At 44.2% G+C, this 18,724-nt stretch overlaps 1 protein-coding gene across 1 annotated transcript in view; it reads left to right on the top strand.

Annotated features, from left to right (window-relative positions):
- Nucleotides 1-18,724, top strand: part of CHN1 (chimerin 1) — a 322,397-nt gene that overhangs the window by 59,264 nt on the left and 244,409 nt on the right. The window contains exon 3 of the mRNA XM_029605826.1: nucleotides 8,246-8,301. Coding sequence (XP_029461686.1) covers nucleotides 8,246-8,301 — 56 coding nt within the window. The remainder of the gene's footprint in view (nucleotides 1-8,245; nucleotides 8,302-18,724) is intronic.

Here is an 18,724-nt window from a genome sequence, read left to right as displayed (position 1 = left end):
GTGGGGAGGATTGGGCCACTCTTGACCCAAGAGGTGTATATTTTTTTAACTTACCTGGCTGTATTCAGAAGATAGCTGGACAGCTTTACAGTTATACAGGGGGAAGGAGGGGGTGTGCAAAAGCAACACATGAACTCTCCAAGGCACCAAGAGAGGGATGAAGGGCACCAATAACAGTGACATGAACACCACAAGCCATTGTGATGGGGCAGAGTGGCACCAAAAGTGGGACGAGCACGCCAAGACACAAAAAGAGAAGCCAAAGATACTAACAACTGTAGTATGAATGCCTCAAGGCACCATGAGGGGGACAAAGGGCACCAACAACAGAGGAATAAAGAACACAAGGTACCAAAAGAGGGGACATAGGCACCAACAACAGTGATAAAACACTCCAAGGGGCAAAAGTAGGAGCAAAGGGCACAGGCAGAGTCATAAACACCCCTAGGCACCATGATAAAGGCAAAGCAGTACCAATAGTGGCAAGAGCTTTCTACGGCATCATGAGAGAGGCAGAAATAGGCCAGGCAGCAACAGTGGTATAACATAGCAAGGTGCTGAACCAGGAGAAAGGCAGGGTAGGAGGCACAGGCTGAGCAGCAGCAGCAAGAGTGGCAACTGGAAGAAAAACACAGCAAGTCGCAGAACATAGAAAGTGTGGGCATTGTTTCACCGTAGCTCTGCACACTGTCCTCCTGCTGCGTGCTTGGACATTTATGACAATATTTAAACATCATAACTTGAAAGCCGATGTGATAAAGAGATTGAATGCTCTTATTGCAAAAACTTGGAAAACCTCATAACAGGTGACATTAACTCACTTCAAACCAGCCATGAACTCCACTTTTTTTTAGTGATTTCCACGCTTGTTTTATTCTTTTTCTTTTTTGTGTGTTTTGGCTTGGTTTTTAAGCATTAAATTTCAACCTGGTTGTTGATGCAGTCAATATCTTTATCACATTGGCTTTCAAGTTATGATGTTTAAATATTGTCATATTTAGAATTTTACATCATATAGTTGCAGTTTACAAATATTTTGCATGGACATTTAGGCAAACCTAGCAGAGGGAGGTTTACTTTTAATAAGGACCAACTTTTCCATCAACTCTTATGCCAGCCATGAATGATGTGGACTCATGATGTCCTCTGCTACTGAGAATACCCATTCACTAGGCATGCTGGTTGGCGGGTAGTAAAGGAAATGCTGGGCTACTTTAGCCAAACCGAAGCCCTTTGTTTCCAGTATGCCACTGGGTCTGTGGCTATGTCTTTGATGTGTTATGAGAGGTAACACTTGACTGAAATTTGTGCGGGGGGAGAGGGGTATTGGTCTCTACTGCTTACCATGAATCAGGAAAATCTGTTCCTTGTACGTACCCGGATCAGTCCAGACTCCTGGGTTTTGCCCCCCTTCCCCCAGCAGATGGAGACAGAGATGTTTTTAAAACAAACTCCGCCTTAGATAGGATGGTGCCACCTATAGTCCGGCAGTATTCATCTGTCTCCAGCAGATGGAAGGGGTGCAAAACCTACAGTCTGGTCTGTGAGAATAGTTTTCTTAGGAAAGTTAGTCAGAGTTAGGGGATTTTTCTTTCTATCTCTTTGTTCGTGATTGCCTTAACTTTGCTAATTGGGAAAAAAAAAAAAGGTGAAACAGGGTTTCTAAATTTGAACAGTGTAGTCAGCCTCCCAGGGGGTCGGTAGGCCCTGAGAGGGCCATCCCCTGCTGGTTTGAGGCAGCTGCAAGCCAGGATTGAGGACCTTCACATTCTTCTGTGGCAGCTAGGGTGCGATACCGGGGAGCCCGGCTCAATCCACCCTGAGGGTCAGCACCGAGGACCACTGCCAGGGCCAGGTTTGAAAAAAAAAAACATTCTAACTTTTGTTTTTACTTTCATTTTCTTCAGCGGGTCGGCTCTCTCTCTCCTCCCTGTATTTTCACCGCGTTTTGAGGACCGGGGGGGGGGGGGGGGGTGGTCGGTTTTGGGCGTTTTTTGTGTCGCTGGTTTTTTCCTCTGTCTCTCCCGATACTGCGGGCCGCCTCGTGCCACGCGTGCGGCTTGGCCCGCGCACGTCTCTCGTGTGAGGGACTTTGTTTGGCATGTTTGCCGGGGGGAGGGGGGCTTCTCCGGCGGTTCAAAAGTTAAAAACATGGCAAATGCCAGGTCTGCCCGCGCTTCGGCAGCTACAGCTGATCCTGTGCAGGCTGGAATTGATCCGTTCCCGGTCAGCACGGGAACGGAGGCCATCTTGCAGTCCTTCAGGTCTGCAGCTCAGGCTGCCATGGGGGAGGGGTTGCTACCACCTCCTCTGTCTCCGCAGCGGAGGTTTCCTGCTGATAGGGAGCCTTTGCAGCCTGATTCCCCTGCTACGGAGGATGACCCTGAGGGGGTCTCGGATTCCTCCTCCTCTTCTTTTTTGTCTGAGTTTGCATTACTACTTCATAAGGCATTTAAAGCACGGAAGTTAGGCAAGAGGCGCACAGCAGGCAAAATCGCCGCTGGAGGGGCCAAGTCTCATGCCAGGAAGCGCGCTAAACCTTGCGGAAAGAAGGGACCATCTCTGCCTAAGCGCTTGCTCCAACGGGGGTTCCGCAGCCGGATACGGATACCTTGGGACAGGATACCGATCCAGAGGAACCGGATCCACAGCCTTCTCCTCCGCAGGGGATGTTGCGGATCCTGATCTGCAGCCGCAGGGACCGGTAAGAGGCTTTCAGGCTGCGAAGGGGGATGACCCCAAGGTAATTCACCTGTCTCGTAAGGACAAGCTTGCTCCTCTTATTCCTGCTATTCTGGCGGAGCTGGGCATTGAGAGTCCTCCCGAAGAGGTTAAGTTAGGTAAGATAGATCTTGTCTTGTTGGGCCTGAGAGGTCCAGCAACTGCCTTCCCTTTTCATTTTTCAGCTACAGACTTGCTGTTCCAGGAGTGGGATACCCCGGAGCTGGGGGGTTGAAAGTGGGAAAGGCCACGGATAAGCTATATCCTCTGCCAGAGGATGCTTTAGAGATGCTGCGTATACCCAAGGTTGATGTAGCCGTATCCACGGTCACTAAGAAGACCACAAACCCAGTTACAGGAGTAACCGCACTTAAGGACCTGCAGGATCGGAAGTTGGAGGTCCAGCTTAAGAGAATTTTTGAAGTCTCCACCCTGGGAGTCAGGGCAGCTATGTGCAGCAACTTCGCAATGAGAGCAAGTCTCCGCTGGGTGCAATAGGTGCAGGCCAATGCCAGCCTTTCGCAGGAGGAGGCCGCTCAAGTGAGTCGGTTAGAATCCTCCGTGGCCTACTGTGATGATGCGTTTCATGACTTGTTAAGGACGTCGGCGAGATCCATGGTGTCGGCGGTCTCGGCTCGACGACTGTTGAGGTTGCGGCATTGGTCAGCAGACGTGTCCTCCAAAGCACAGCTGGGCTCTATACCATTTAAAGGAAAATTGCTGTTTGGCAAGGTCTTGAAGGATATGATTCAATCTTTGGGCAAAAATAAAGTTCATAGGTTGGTGGAGGACAGGCCTTGGTCTTGGGGTTCCTTCTCTTCTAGAGCCAGATTCTGGGGAAATCGGCGATATCGACCGGTTAAAACGCCTACCTTCTTCTTTCGGCCAGCACAACCGAAGCAACAGGCCTGATCCCTGCCTTTTCGTGGCCGCAGATTCGGAAGAGCAGGAGCAGCTCCATCCGCCCCAGGGTCCAAATCTTCCCAATGAAGGAGCGCTGGTCCATTCCTCGATGCCGGCGGTGGGGGGCAGACTGTCCTTATATTTCGAGGAATGGGCCAAGATCACAATGGATCAATGGGTACTCACTATGATAAAATAAGGCTACGCTTTAGATTTTGCATCGCCCTCTGAACCGGTTTCTAGTCTCTCCATGCGGATACACGACCAAACGTCAGGCGGTTCAGGACACTTTGCAGCATCTTTTGCAGCTAGAGGCCATTTTTCCTGTATCCGTAGGGACAAGAAGGAAGGGTCAATACTCCATTTACTTCATAGTTCCAAAGAAGGAGGGTGCGTTCCGGCTCATTCCGGATCTAAAGTCTGTAAACAGATGCCTCCGAGTACCATGGTTTCACATGGAAACTCTTTGCTCGGTCATTGCCTCGGTCTGAAAAGAGGAGTTCCTGGTGTCCATCTCACATAGGCATATCTACATATCGGCCAGCTCACCAGAGGTTTCTTCGCTTCGCAATCCTGGGCCAGCACTTTCAGTTCCAAGCTCTTCCCTTCGGTCTGGCCACAGCTCCTCGGATGTTCAACAAAGTAATGGTGGTGGTAGCTGCTGAGCTTCGCAGGGAAGGACTGCTGGTGCATCCCTATCTGGACGACTGGTTGATTCGTGCAAAGTTGGCCGACCTTGCGCAGAGGGCAGTTCACAGGGTTCTCCAGCTCCTACAGTCGTTGGGCTGGGTGATCAATCTGTCCAAGAGCAGACTCGTGCCCTCGCAGTCCCTGGAATATTTGGGGGCATTATTCAACACGCAGCAAGGCAGGGTATTTCTCTCTACAGACCGCATTGTCAAGCTACAAGCCCAAGTCCGGGGATTCTTACACAAGAGTCCTCCCAGAGTTCGGGATTACTTACAGGTGCTCGGCTTGATGACTTCCACCTTGGAACTGGCACCTTGGGCTTTTGCTCATATGCGGCCCTTACAATCTGCATTACTCTCCCGTTGGAATCCAGTCTCAAAGCTATTTCACCTTCCTCTTCCACTTCCGGATGCAGCGCGGGCCAGTCTCGATTGGTGGCTGGTCGTGGACAATCTCTCTCGAGGAGTTTCCCTGGAAGTTCCAGACTGGACAGTGGTTATAACGGATGCCAGCCTCTCTGGTTGGGGGGCAGTCTGCAGGGGAAAGTCGGTTCAGGGATGCTGGTCGCCCAAGGAGTCCCAATGGTCGATCAACCGGCTGGAGACTCTGGCAGTACGGTTAGCACTGCAGGCGTTTCGTCCTCTCATTCAGGGGAGGGCAGTGAGAGTTCTGTCAGACGACCACGGTAGCATATACCAACCACCAGGGGGGAACCAAGAGTTGACCAGTAGCGGTAGAGGCTGGTCAGCTGGGCGGAGCAGCATCCCACATAGCCGGCGTGGACAATGTGCAGGCAGACTTTCTCAGCCAACACTGCCTCGATCCCGGGGAGTGGGAGTTGGCGGACGCGGCCTTTCATCTCATCTGCGAGGAATGGGGCACGCCCAGCATGGACCTCATGGTGACATTTCGGAATATCAAAGCCCCACGGTTCTATGGATGGTGCAGAGAGATGGGGGGCAGAAGGGGTGGAATCACTCATGCTTCCCTGGCCCACAGGGGTCCTGCTGTACATCTTTCCACCTTGGCCACTGATTGGCAAGGTAATTCGGCGCATAGAGCTCCATCCAACGGAGGTAATTTTGGTAGCTCCGGAGTGGCCGAGACGTCCTTGGTTTGTGGATCTCCTAAACCTGGTGCGCTCAGGACCTCTGCGGTTTCCACATCTTCCAGATCTACTGCATCAGGGTTCAGTCTGTTTGGAGGAAGTAGAGCGCTTTTGTCTCGCAGAATGGCTTTTGAAAGGCGCCGCTTGAGTCGTAAAGGTTATTCTCCGGCTGTGGTGGCGACTCTGCTGAACTCACGTAAGATGTCTTCCAACCTAGCGTATGTTAGAGTATGGAGGATTTTTAAGTCGTGGTGTCTAGAACGGGAGATAGCTCCCACTAGAGCATCTGTGTCAGATATTCTCGGTTTTCTTCAAAACGGGCTAGCCAAGGGTTTGTCGTGTAGCTCCCTGAGGGTTCAATTCGCAGTGCTTGGCTGTTTACGTGGTACCATTCATGGTATGGCTTTGGCAGCGCATCCGGATGTGGTTCATTTTCTATGGGGTGCCAAGTATTTGCGGCCTCCGGTGAGACATCCTTGCCCAGTTTGGAATTTGAATTTAGTGCTCAAAGCTCTGGTCTCAGCTCCCTTTGAGCCTTTGAAGAGGATAACCCTGAAGGACCTTACTTTGAAAGTTATCTTTCTGGTTGCTATTACGTCGGCTCGTAGAGTATCGGAGCTCCAAGCTCTTTCTTGTCGGGAGCCGTTCTTGCAGATTTCGGATTCGGGGGTTTCTTTACGAACTTGCAGAGACTGGATGTTTGCAGAGCAAACTGGATGTTTGCAGAGCACCAATGATTTTCGGCTGACGGACCATCCGTTTGTACTGTGAAGTGGTCCCAAGCGAGGTAGGATGGCATCTAAGACTACCATAGCTCGCTGGTTGAAGGAGGCCATTAACTCGGCCTATTTATTGTGTGGTAAGCCTCTTCCTCTGGAGCTTCGTGCTCACTCTACTCATTCTCAGGCGGAATGTCACTTGGTGTTGCTGCAGGAGATTTGTCGGGCGGCTACTTGGAAATCCATTCATATGTTTGCAAGGCATTACTGATTGGATGTTCAGGCGCAGGGGTCTGCGGAGTTTGGAGCAGGTGTGCTGCGAGCGGTCCTCTCCAGATCCCACCCCAAGTAGGTCAGCTCTGGTACATTCCAGGAGTCTGGACTGATCCAGTTACGTACAGGGAAAGGAAAATTAGTTCTTACCTGATAATTTTTGTTCCTGTAGTACCACGGATCAGTCCAGAGTCCCGCCCTTAAGATATATGGAAGTTAGGGAGAATCCGCTCGTTCCCTATTTTTTTCGGTTGTCAAATCTGCAGAAAACACTATCCTGTTTTGGATTGTCCTTGTTTCAGTGGGTCCACCGGTTCCGTTCCTTGAGGGGTTCGGTGACCTGAAGATTTTTTTGTCTAGTTGAGAGGTTCTTGTACATAGTTCTAGTAGTTCTGAAGTCATACTGCGTTGACATTGAGTAATACTGCCGGACTGTAGGTGGCACCATCCTATATAAGGCGGAGGGGGGGGGGGGGGCAAAACCCAGGAGTCTGGACTGATCCGTGATACTACAGGAATGAAAATTATCAGGTAAGAACTAATTTTCCTTTCTATTGTCCAAAAAGACATATCGGAACTAGAAAGGGCAACAAAAATTTTGAAGGGAATGGAACAGCTCATAGGTTAAGGGGACATGATAAAAGTTTATAAAGTCATGAGTGGGGTGAAATTTGTAAATAAGACAACTATTTACCCTGCCACATAATACTAATACAAGGGGACTCCATGAAACTAACAACCAGTAGATTTTTTTTTATATCGTTATTTATGCAGTTTTTTAAAAATGTTAATCAGTTAAACAAACTTGACAAGAAACAGTACATAGATATAAAAAATAATGGAAGAAAATATATTTAAAGAAATATAAGATCTCAAATACTTTGTTAGACCACAAAGACAACCAGCAGATTTAAACAAATTGTGGAAAGTACGTTTCACTCAGTGCACAAGTTGTGGAATCTGTTGCCAGAGGACTTGATTAAGGCAGCTGGCGCAGCGGGGTTTAAGAGAGGTTTGTACAATGTTCTCGAGGAAAAGTCCTTATCAGCCAAGTAGATTAGAGAATGCTATTACTATCCCTAGGAATGAGTAACAGAAATATATCTTCTTTTTGGGATCAGTTGGGATTTGGAATGGCCCCTGTCAGAGACAGGATGCCGCGCTTGATTGGCCTTGGCCTTATGAGTGCAGGGAAGAGAAAATATGCTTAAGAGAGCCTAATAGAAACGGTGGACCTGCTGTGAAAAATAAAATAGGTATTTAGATCAGTACCAAGCGATTTTGAAAAGGTAAGCACTGCAATCTCATGTGGAGATTTCCATGGGAGCTATGGCAAGGAACCTTCCAGAGATTTTTTTTTTGCCATGTAGGAGTAAGTATATTTTGATCTCAGGCAAAATAAAAGCTGCATATATGGGCCAGCCCTTTTCTGACATCTGCAATTGAAAAAACATGAATGTCATGGGATATTTACATTCTGGAGCCCAAAATCACAGGGTGAACTGAGCCCTCCTAGTTAAGTAGAAAGATGATTATAGACAACAGGATGAAGGCAATCCAGGCTGCTTTTTGTACAGATCTACAATGCTCTCGGTCAATATTAAGATGCACAGGAACAGAATGTGCTCAAAAATTAAGATTGATTGACTATGGACATTTCTTCATGGAGAATCAATGTTTTGGCATCTGAGATTTCCTCAGCCACTGCATAGCATGAAATGCTGTAAAGCAGCTTGGTCAGAGGAAGAACTTGTTCATCTCAATAACTTGTTCCTTTTAAAACTGTTATTAAACAAAATCTGATCCATATTTGCCTTCTCTTTTCTCTCAGTGTATCAGCTACAGCAGGAAGCACCACATCCTAGACGGATTACTTGCACCAGTGAAGTGAGTATGTTAAAGTTCAAAACCTTTCAGTTGTGCACAGAGATCATTAAACATGACTTTTTCCAACTTCTCCCATTCAGTTCCCTGGCATCCAGAGAACCATTTCAGTTGACTCTGCCTTTTCTAGGTAGTGAGCCTGTTTGTCTCTGCAGTTGTTGCCAGACAGAAGAGTGCTTGCACTAGGTTGCAATAAAAAGTATATGCTTTCTGGTGCTTGCTTATCTATTTTACTATCCAAACTTAAGCTTTACTATTTTATGGATATTTCTAAACCATTTTATAACTGTAAAAAAGCACATGTTTTATTTATATTTCATTTTTCTCAAGAGTTTGAATGTGCAATGCCAAAAATACTCAAATCATACCATTTTTTAGTGAAACCTTTCCATCATGCCCTATTTTGCGATAGTTCTAGCATTATATAGCTGTGATTTTTTTTTTTTTAATTGCAACAACTGGTATGAAAAACTGTAGTAAAAAATACTTGATGTGATAATGCAGAGGAAGATTTCTCCAACTTTAGACAAGCAAGCTATAATTTTGTATTTGGTACAGAACTTTTAAGAAATTAGAAGCTTTTGTATTATGTTTTAATTACATTTCACATATAGATTATTAAATTATTTCAGACTGTAAACCAAAGTATTGCATAAGAAATATACACTAACAGGATCATTTTAAGACTGTGTGCATAACTGCAAAGTCTGTGGATACTTTTCAGCGCAAAAACTACGCACATAGTTTTGAAAATGCAAATGTATTGCCGAGCTCCAAATCCCTCCCCAACCCCACCTTCAGGAACGTCTCCTGTCACTGCAGGTAAAAGTGCTCACTTAGAGGTAGATTTTAAAAGCCTTGCGCGTGCAAAAAAAGCCACATATGCAGGTAAGTGGGCCGTGCGGGAGCTACGCAAATTTTAAATAGCTGGGAAGGGTGCGCATAATTGATGTACGCGCGCCCAGAAAAAGGTGGAAAAGGCGCAGGGCAATGGCGCTAGAGATGGGGCCAGCACTGACATGTATAACTCCTAATTTTCCTCAATCAGTGCGTATTACGCATGCCACTTTGCTACAGTTCCTCGGTAGGCATTGGAGAGAGAGTTGGGGTTGAGAGGGGTATGCATTCAGAGGTATCCACTGTAAAATTGACATCCGTAAAGAATTTTTGACCTTATAAGTGATATAAATTCTAGCAAAAGGAATTGATTTGTACACTGTAACCCCAGCCCACCTCCCGAAAACTCACCCCAAATCAATGGCCCATATATAGTAGGGATGTGAATCGTTTTTTGACGATTTAAAAAAAATCGTCCGATATTTTTTAAATCGTTAGAGTGAGCGATACAATAGAAATTCCCCCGATTTATTGTGAAAAATCGTTAATGGGTTAGTGTCCACTAATGGGAGCTATTTGGGGGGAGGGCGGAAAAACCGGCACACCAAAACAACCCCTAAACCCACCCCGACCCTTTAAAATTAAACCCTTACCTTCCCCCACCCTCCCGAACCCCCCAAAACATTTTGCGAGTACTGTTCCACTGTGGTCCAGTGGAAGCCCCGGGACCGATCTCCTGCTCTCGGGCCATCGGCGCCATTTTGGCTGCCATAATAAAAATGGCGCCGATGGCCCGATAAAAAAAAACCCACTGACCCTTTAAAAATGAACCCTTTGCTTCCCCCACCCTCCCGAACCCCCCCAAAACCGTTTTAAAATTACCTGGTGGTCCAGTGGGGGCGCGGCCATCCACTGGCGCCGGCCATCCAGTGCTCCTACCATGTGACAGGGGCCGGCCAATGGCACGGATACCTTGTCACATGAATCTTCTCTTGCCCACGGCCGCCTCCGACCCCGACCACGAGGCTGCCCCTGTTTACCTCCGTGTCGCGCTGACGCCGTCCCGCAGACCGCCTCCAACGCCGAGGGAACACGCTCCACGCTGCCGATTTCCAGCCAATCAGGGGACAGCCCTGATTGGCCTTTAAATTTGAAAAGCTCACTGGCGTCACGCGCCGAGCGTCACGCGCCGAAGGAGCGCGACAAAGGGGCCTGCCCCTTTGTCTCGCCCCTTCGTCTCAGCCCCGAGGAAACCACGAGCCAGACCCACTGTTGCAACTATATTGTATTTTAAGGCCAACGGTTCCTGGACAAACGGACCTAACAGACCGGACAAAGACATCTCACATCGACCCCTTTCAAACATTTCAAACATCTCAACCAATCCTTTCCTGCCACAATTTAGCACCCTATCCAACCCTTCCAGCATCCATTCCAGCAATTCCAGCATCCATTCCAGCCTCCAGCAATTCCAGCATCCATTCCAGCCTCCAGCAATTCCAGCAGTTCCAGCATCCAGCAATTCCCAGCATCCAGTCCTACAGTTCCCGCATCCCTTCCACAAATTCCAGCATCCATCCTAGCAGAATCTGAACCTACCCGGTTACAGACCCACCACTATGCTTAACACAGCAAATCAGCTTACAATGACGCACCACCACTCTATCCCCATACTCAAGAGAAAACCCAGAAATAACTCCCCCCCTGACCCCAGTCAGACACCCAGACAACAAAGACTCCTCACCATCATGACATCTCCCATTACACAACTTCTAGGCCTCTCATTATTCACTCTAACTTTATTCAATGCACAGTCACTTTCCAAAAAAATGCATTTACTCAACGATTACCTCATTGAAAACAACCCAGACATATGTGCAATAACAGAAACATGGTTAAAACCCACGGACATATCCCTAACAAACCAACTACCTACACAAGCATTCGACGTCTTCTCAATACCTAGACCAAAAAAGAAAGGAGGAGGAATTCTACTCGCTGCAAAAAAACAATTGGGCATAACCCTACAACAATCATACTCCACTCCTAAACTTGAATGTTCCATATTCAAATCTCAACATCTACAAATATTCCTCATCTACGCCACACCAGGAACTCTAGAGGCTAACCCCTCCCCTTTGATAGAGACGATAGCCAAACACTACAATGCAGACAAACCAACCATCATACTGGGAGACTTCAACATTCACGTGGACGCCATCCCGCAATCCTCTAATTGCGAAACCTTCCTTACCTCCCTCAGTCACATTGGATTCACACAAATAATCAGTGGACCCACTCACAAAGCAGGTCATACATTAGACCTCATTTTTATCAACGATAGCTGGACCATTTATACCAATCCCACCTGCACGCCAATCCCCTGGTCAGACCATCAGATCATAGACACAACCCTCAAAATGAAGAACACACCACCCCCAAACATCTCCAAAACCACCATTCATTTCAGGAAACCATGCTCACTGGACTTACTCAAAGAACAATGCTCCAAAGATCTCAAACTAATAGACCTCTCGGACGCCAACACAGCCACCACGTCATGGATCAAAATCACTAACAAAATAGCTGATCAACTCTGCCCAACCTCCTCAAAGATAATCCAACCAACAAGAGACAACAGAAAACCTTGGTTCACCCCGGAACTCAAAGCACTAAAACAAAAACTACGAAACAAAGAACAAAACTGGAGAAACAACCCTTCACATACATCCAGACTGGACTACAAAGCCATCCTTAACACCTACAGAAACGCTATCCACAAAACAAAAAAGGACTTCTATGCAAAAAGAATTCATAACTTCATCTTCGACTCGAAAGCTTTATTCTCTTACGTTTCATCTCTCACCAAACCAACGCCCCCGTCCATTCCAGACCAACTAGCGCTCAGCAAGGCCAACGAATTAGCCATCTACTTCAAGACAAAAATCTCAAACCTTACTCGCTCCCTTACAACCCATCATACTCAACCAACACCTCAGAGCACATTCCAACCCACACTGAATGCTAAACTAGAGTCATTTGAGACCACATCCGCCTTGGAGATTGAAAATTTACTTAAGAAAATTAAACCATCGGCACATCCTTCTGACCCACTCCCTACTAATTTGCTCACCGCCATCCCTAACACCGTCGCAAAAACTATTGCAGAAATCATTAATACCTCCTTAACCATGGGCACAGTTCCTAATCAGCTAAAACTTGCTATCCTCAAACCCCTACTGAAAAAACCAACTGCTTCACCCACTGACCCAGCCAACTTCAGACCCATCGCAAACCTGCCCATGATCGCCAAACTGATGGAAAAAGTTGTAAATAAACAACTCTCCGAATATCTCGAGGAGCACAACATTCTCACCCCTGCACAATACGGTTTTCGGAAATCACTAAGCACAGAGTCCCTTTTGCTTTCTCTCACAGATAAATTACTTTTGAACCTGGAGAAAAAACAGTCATTCTTGCTGGTACTGCTAGATCTATCTTCAGCGTTCGACACGGTAAATCACTCACAACTCCTAAACCAACTATCAAACATAGGAATTAAAGGCACAGCTCTCAATTGGTTTAAATCATTCCTATCAAATAGGTTTTACAAGGTCAGAATAAACAACAAAGAATCTGACCCCATCCTATCAGATCAAGGTGTACCACAAGGCTCATCGCTCTCTCCCACCCTGTTTAACATTTACCTCCTCCCCCTCTGCCATCTGTTATCACAACTCAAGCTCACGCATTACCTCTATGCAGACGACATTCAGATCCTCATCCCCATCACAGAATCAATTCAAAAAGCCTTCGCCTACTGGGATATTGTCTCCAACCAATTAAACAACTACTCTCCAGCCTGAACCTGATTCTAAACTCAAGCAAAACAGAGCTGCTACTGATTTCACACAACCCGAATACCCACCCAATTAGCCTCGCACAACCCACACCTTCAAACATGGAGCTCTCTGCAGACGTAAGGAATCTAGGAGCATGGCTAGACAACCAACTTAACCTAAAAAAATTCATAAACACAACCACCAGGGATTGCTTCTTTAAACTACAGGTCCTAAAGAAACTAAAGCCACTCCTTCACTTCAATGACTTTCGCCTCGTTCTCCAATCCATTATTTTTTCGAAACTTGATTACTGCAACTCAATCTTACTTGGACTCCCCGCCAACAGCATCAAACCTCTACAGATGGTACAAAACACCGCAGCCAGAATCCTAACTAACACTAATAGAAGAGACCATATTACCCCCATCTTGAGCAACCTCCACTGGCTACCCATCAAGCAGAGAATCCTATATAAAACCTTAACTATTATTCATAAAGCAATTCATAACATCGCACCTGTATCTCTACAAACTCAACTACGTCTACACTTACCCTCCAGACCCATCAGAAGCATCTACAAAGGCACATTAGTCGCAGCTCCAACCAAATCAACCCTAAGAAAAAGAGCACTCTCAACTGCTGGACCACACCAATGGAATGCGCTCCCACCAGTCCTACGACTCGAACCTAGTCTACCAGAGTTCAAAAAACGGTTAAAAACCTGGCTCTTCAGTCAAGCCTTTCAATGCCCAGAGGGTAAATAGGCACCTCAGCATAGACTCTCAGTTCCAACCATTGCAGGTTGACATTAACACCTTGCACTTAATTACATATAAGTACTTGCTTATTCGTTATGTTGATTTAACAGTCATTATTTACATACTATATAACAGTACATTATTTACAAACTATATAACAGTACATTTGCAGATTATCTTCACTACTAAAGTTCCTTGTAAAAAGTTGTACACACACATTCTATTCCAAAACACTAATAATGTTAATTGCCATTTGCTAAATGTTATTTTTACCTTCAGTGTTCCTTGTAATAATGTTTAATGGTTGATTGTTATTGTTATTGTTCAATGTTCTATGTACAAAACCCCGGTCTAACCTCCCAGACCAGGGCAACCTTTTCGTTACTTGTAAACCGGAATGATTTGTATTGCATACAGGAATTCCGGTATATAAAAATTAAAAATAAATAAATAAATGGTAAGGGCAAAGGGCCATCGGTGCCATTTTTATTAGCGCAGCCGATGGCCCAAAAGCGGGAGATCGCTCCCCGCGCCCCCACTGGACCAACAAGTAATTTTAAAACGGTTTTGGGGGAGTTCAGGAAGCAAAGGGGTCATTTTTAAAGGGTCGGGTGGGTTTTTTGTTTATCGGCTCGGGCGCAGCCGATAAACAAAAAACCAATCGTGCCGGACTATAAAAATTGTAAGATTTGAATCGGAACCGAACCGATTCCGGTTCCGATTCACATCTCTAATATATAGAGTATCAGACTGACACTTATAAAGAGTCTCTCTCTCTCTCTCTCTCTCTCGTGATCACTGTACTCCTGTGCCTACAAGAAAGTGGCATATGTACAGCTGTAGACATGAAGAGTATTTTATAAAATAGCACATATTTTTGCGCGTGGCGAGATAATTGTGTTTATGGGCACATGCGCGGCCCTTTTAAAATCTACCTGATAGAGGTCCTACATATGTACTTTTATATACATATAGAATGGACAATTTTGTAAAAGCCCATTTTCGCAGGTAAAGTACTGATTTAACAACTGTAGTGGCTTTGAAAATTACCCTCTATGGCTTTTCCCCAATCTGTTTTTATAGAAGAAATCATTATTGAATAAAGCCTAATATCTTCATCTGCGTTAGGCCTATCTTGCCACTTATGTATTACCGGTATTTACCTGATCAAATACATTTTAAAACATGGTAGCATTCTTTAAAACAGATTGTATCCATTTTGTACAGTTCTATATTTCAACAATACTTTCAGCAAGTAGAACTTATCCTTTCTCTGAAATTATTTGGAAGCAAATAGAACAGTGTCACAAGTTACTGGTGTTTGATTTATCCCTTCAATCCTAATATTCAGTAGGATAATCCTCAAATATAAAAATACCAGATTTAGATTGAGGCAGCTGGTTTATACAGACTATGAAATTTACTGGGTGTAATGTAGGCAAGATCTCAGGCCATGTGTGTGTGTATAGGGAACATTGCTTCATTAATTTAAAGTGAAACTGACCCTGTAGAAGTACAAACAAGTACTGAAAGGCTATCTGGCACGCTATTGAATTCGTCCAGTCTCATCTGTGACCTGCTTGCATGGAGAAGCTTCTGGCAGAATACCTTCAGGATCGCTCATACTCACGGATAAGGCAGTTCCCTGGTTGTCTTGTCCCTGATGTCTGTGGCCTCCTGCCGCACTGGCCACTGGCTCTTTCACTTATCAGTAAGGGAAGAGTATATTGATACTGTAGCCTTCTCTCTCATGTATACTTTGGGACATATGTATGAGTCTGGAGGCTTTGAGAATAGTCCATCTTCTATATCAGATTAAATAAAGCTTGAGCATTCTCATGGATGGGATTGGAACCCACATCTGATCTTGAACAAAGCACTGAGTCAAAACCATGCTATCTTTTAGATAAAACTGCTTTTTTCCATCAAAAAGCAGGCTAAATTAGCCATGATTTGTGGATGACGTCATCTGGCAGCACCGAACAGACTCATCAAGCTGTTGCGTGTGCCGACCACGTTAGGCCCGCGGCTCGGCCCTATCACCTTCCGTTGCCGAATCCAGCGTCTGGTTCCACATCTCTTGTGGTGGTGGGCTGCCGGCTCTGTCCTCGGGCCAACCCCGGTGCTCCAGCTACTGCAACAAGCTCCTATGTTCCACGACGGGCCTCTCTGCAAGGCCCACGGAGAGACGCCGTCGTTCAGTACCGTGCCCCTCCCTAGGCACACGCATCACTCTTGGTTTTAAAGGGCCCGCGGCGGGAGCTTGGCTGCGGCCCCAGATGATGACATCGCTGAAGCTCTGGTATATAAGGCGTGTGCATCACTCTTGGGTTTTTGGGTTTTTAAAAATTCTTTATTTATCATTTTCATTTAATTACAAAAAAGATAAAAGTAGGATTATTATTACAGTTGAATAACATAGGTATATCATCCAATACAAATAATTTAACGAAAAAATTATTATACATTTATCCTGGCTGTATTACAAATATCCAAACTGTATTACAAAAACAAGGGAAAAAGAAAAAAAAAAGAAGAAAATAGAAAATTAATATACTTTTATCCAATCTGTATATCAAAAATAAACTAAAAGGAGAAAGAAGAAGGGGAGGCATTGGAAAACTGAATGAGAAGATTATTTAGGAAATTCAAATAAAATTTCAGGCATTAGCATAGAGGTCTACCAGAGCTAAACATACGTTTAGACCTCACTTACTTAAGTAACCGGGGAAGAAGTGTTTGGCCTACGGGCATCCAAAAATTGACGAAGCTGTTCTAATTGAAAAAATATAAAACAGTTCTCATCTCTCTTAAGAACACATTTACATGGATAGCGTAATGTAAAAGAAAATCCTAAAGAAATAACATCTTGCCTTAAGGAAAGAAATTCCCTTCTCCTGATTTGTGTGACCTGAGCTAAATCAGGATATATCTTTACTGCTTAACCATAAAACATAACCGGAAACTTCCTAAAGAAATCACACATTATATTATTTAGGTCTTGCACTAAAATAAATGCTACCAGTAAAGTGTTTCTATCCATTACATCCATATTTGAATTTTCTAAAAAGCTGGTTAAATTAGCAGGAATATTAGTAGCGGCGGCTGCTCCTATAGAAGATCTACTATTCAGGAAACGGCAAAAATTAATTGAAGGCATTATTATCATCAGAGAAACCTAGAACTTCTTTTAGGAACCGCTTCAATGTTATAAAGGGAATTTCGATAATTAATTGACTCCAACCTTAGCTCGATACCAACGTACAATATAACACTAATATATAATTTTAACAATTATAGAATTCTAATTATTATATTAATTATTATAATTATAATATATATATATATTATATATATATATTATTATATATATATATATATTATAATTCTAATTATTATAGAATTCTAGAATTATAGAATTCTAACAAATACAAGGAGAAGAGAGCACATCACCCCGATCCTTAAAGATTTACACTGGCTGCCAATCCATTTCAGAATTCTTTATAAGTCAATCACCATAATCTATAAATCCATCCAACAAATCGCTCCTCTCAACCTACAAATCCCTTTCATAAAGCATACTTCCTCCAGACCCATAAGAGAGTACTACAAAGAGTCTCTGCAGGTACCGCCCTCCAAAACTTCCTTCCACATAACTTATAGAGATAGGGCTTTCTCCACAGCAGGACCCACTCTTTGGAACTCCATACCAACGGAACTTAGACAAGAACCCTGCTTATTGACATTCAGAAAAAGACTCAAAACATGGCTTTTCAAACAAGCCTTCCCAGACTCAGACTAAAAATAATTCTCTCTGATTTTCAAATTCCAAGCAACAATTTTCTTTTATAACCATCCTGATAATCTTCTTATAAACTTTATAAACACCCAGTATCTTCATTACTTATGATTTCTTCTTTATTATTAAAAACTGCATTTTTGAACTGAACAACTCATTGTAAATTATACAATTAATTTTTTTTTTTTTTTTTTTTTTTTTAAACTTTACCTTCTACAGGTTTATACACCATGTTAAAGTTACTATCTTTTCTTCTTCTTACTCCCAGTTGCATGTTTCCTTGTTTATTGTAACTGCATTTATAATATGTATATTACATATTTGTTCTTGGTTCCGGTTATTACCCCATTGTTTATTGTAAACCGGCTTGATGTGATGTTATCACGATTGCCGGTATAGAAAAAATTAAAATAAATAAATAAATATAAAACGTTAGGTTACAAAATTTGAAGATAGTTCCAATTGACAACTTTATGTAATGTTGTTTATAATTTCATGTAGGTGATCAAGTGACTCTCATACCATCCCGCAAACTTATTGGCATCTCTGCTCGTAAGTCGCATTAGGGATCATCTTTAATCATTGGTCACTGTTTCACCTGTATTTTTTAATTTTTGTTTTTTGTTTGAATTTTCCTTTTTAGATAAAAATTTTTAGGCAACAATACTTCCCTTTCAGGGATCCGAGTTCATGGAGGGTGCAACCCTTCCTGGTCATTCAAAGTACAGTGCAGAGTATAGTTCGACGTGCACTTTTCGCGTCCTGTGCTGCTTCAGGAACTCCTCTGACTGTGGACATCTGCCAGAGAGTATTCAGTAACTTTTAAATTTCTGAAAGAATAAAGTTTAAATCGGGTTGTTTTAAAAGTTTAAAGTTTTAAAACGGGTTGTGATTTAAACTTTATGTTTTCAGAAATTTAAAAGTTACCGAATACGCTCTGGCAGATGTCCACAGTCCTGCAGCCCTTCATCTTCCAAGATGAACTTACGAAGGTCACCTTTATCTTGTCTCGTCAGGAGGGGAAGGCATTGGCTTGGGCCTCGCCTTATGGGAGCGATCAGATTCGCTCCTGCAAGAACTATCGCGATTTGTCGCCGTGTTTTGGCAGACCTTTGACGACCCTGGGCGGCATGATGTGGCAAGGGCTAATCTGCTTCATCTTCGACAAGGCCAAAGGAGCCTATTTGACT

Source organism: Rhinatrema bivittatum, chromosome 6 (genome assembly GCF_901001135.1).
Source record: "Rhinatrema bivittatum chromosome 6, aRhiBiv1.1, whole genome shotgun sequence".
Classification (NCBI taxonomy): Eukaryota; Metazoa; Chordata; class Amphibia; order Gymnophiona; family Rhinatrematidae; genus Rhinatrema; species Rhinatrema bivittatum.
The sequence above is the reverse complement of the archived record's forward strand: the minus strand, read 5'-3'. Positions and strand labels throughout refer to the sequence as shown.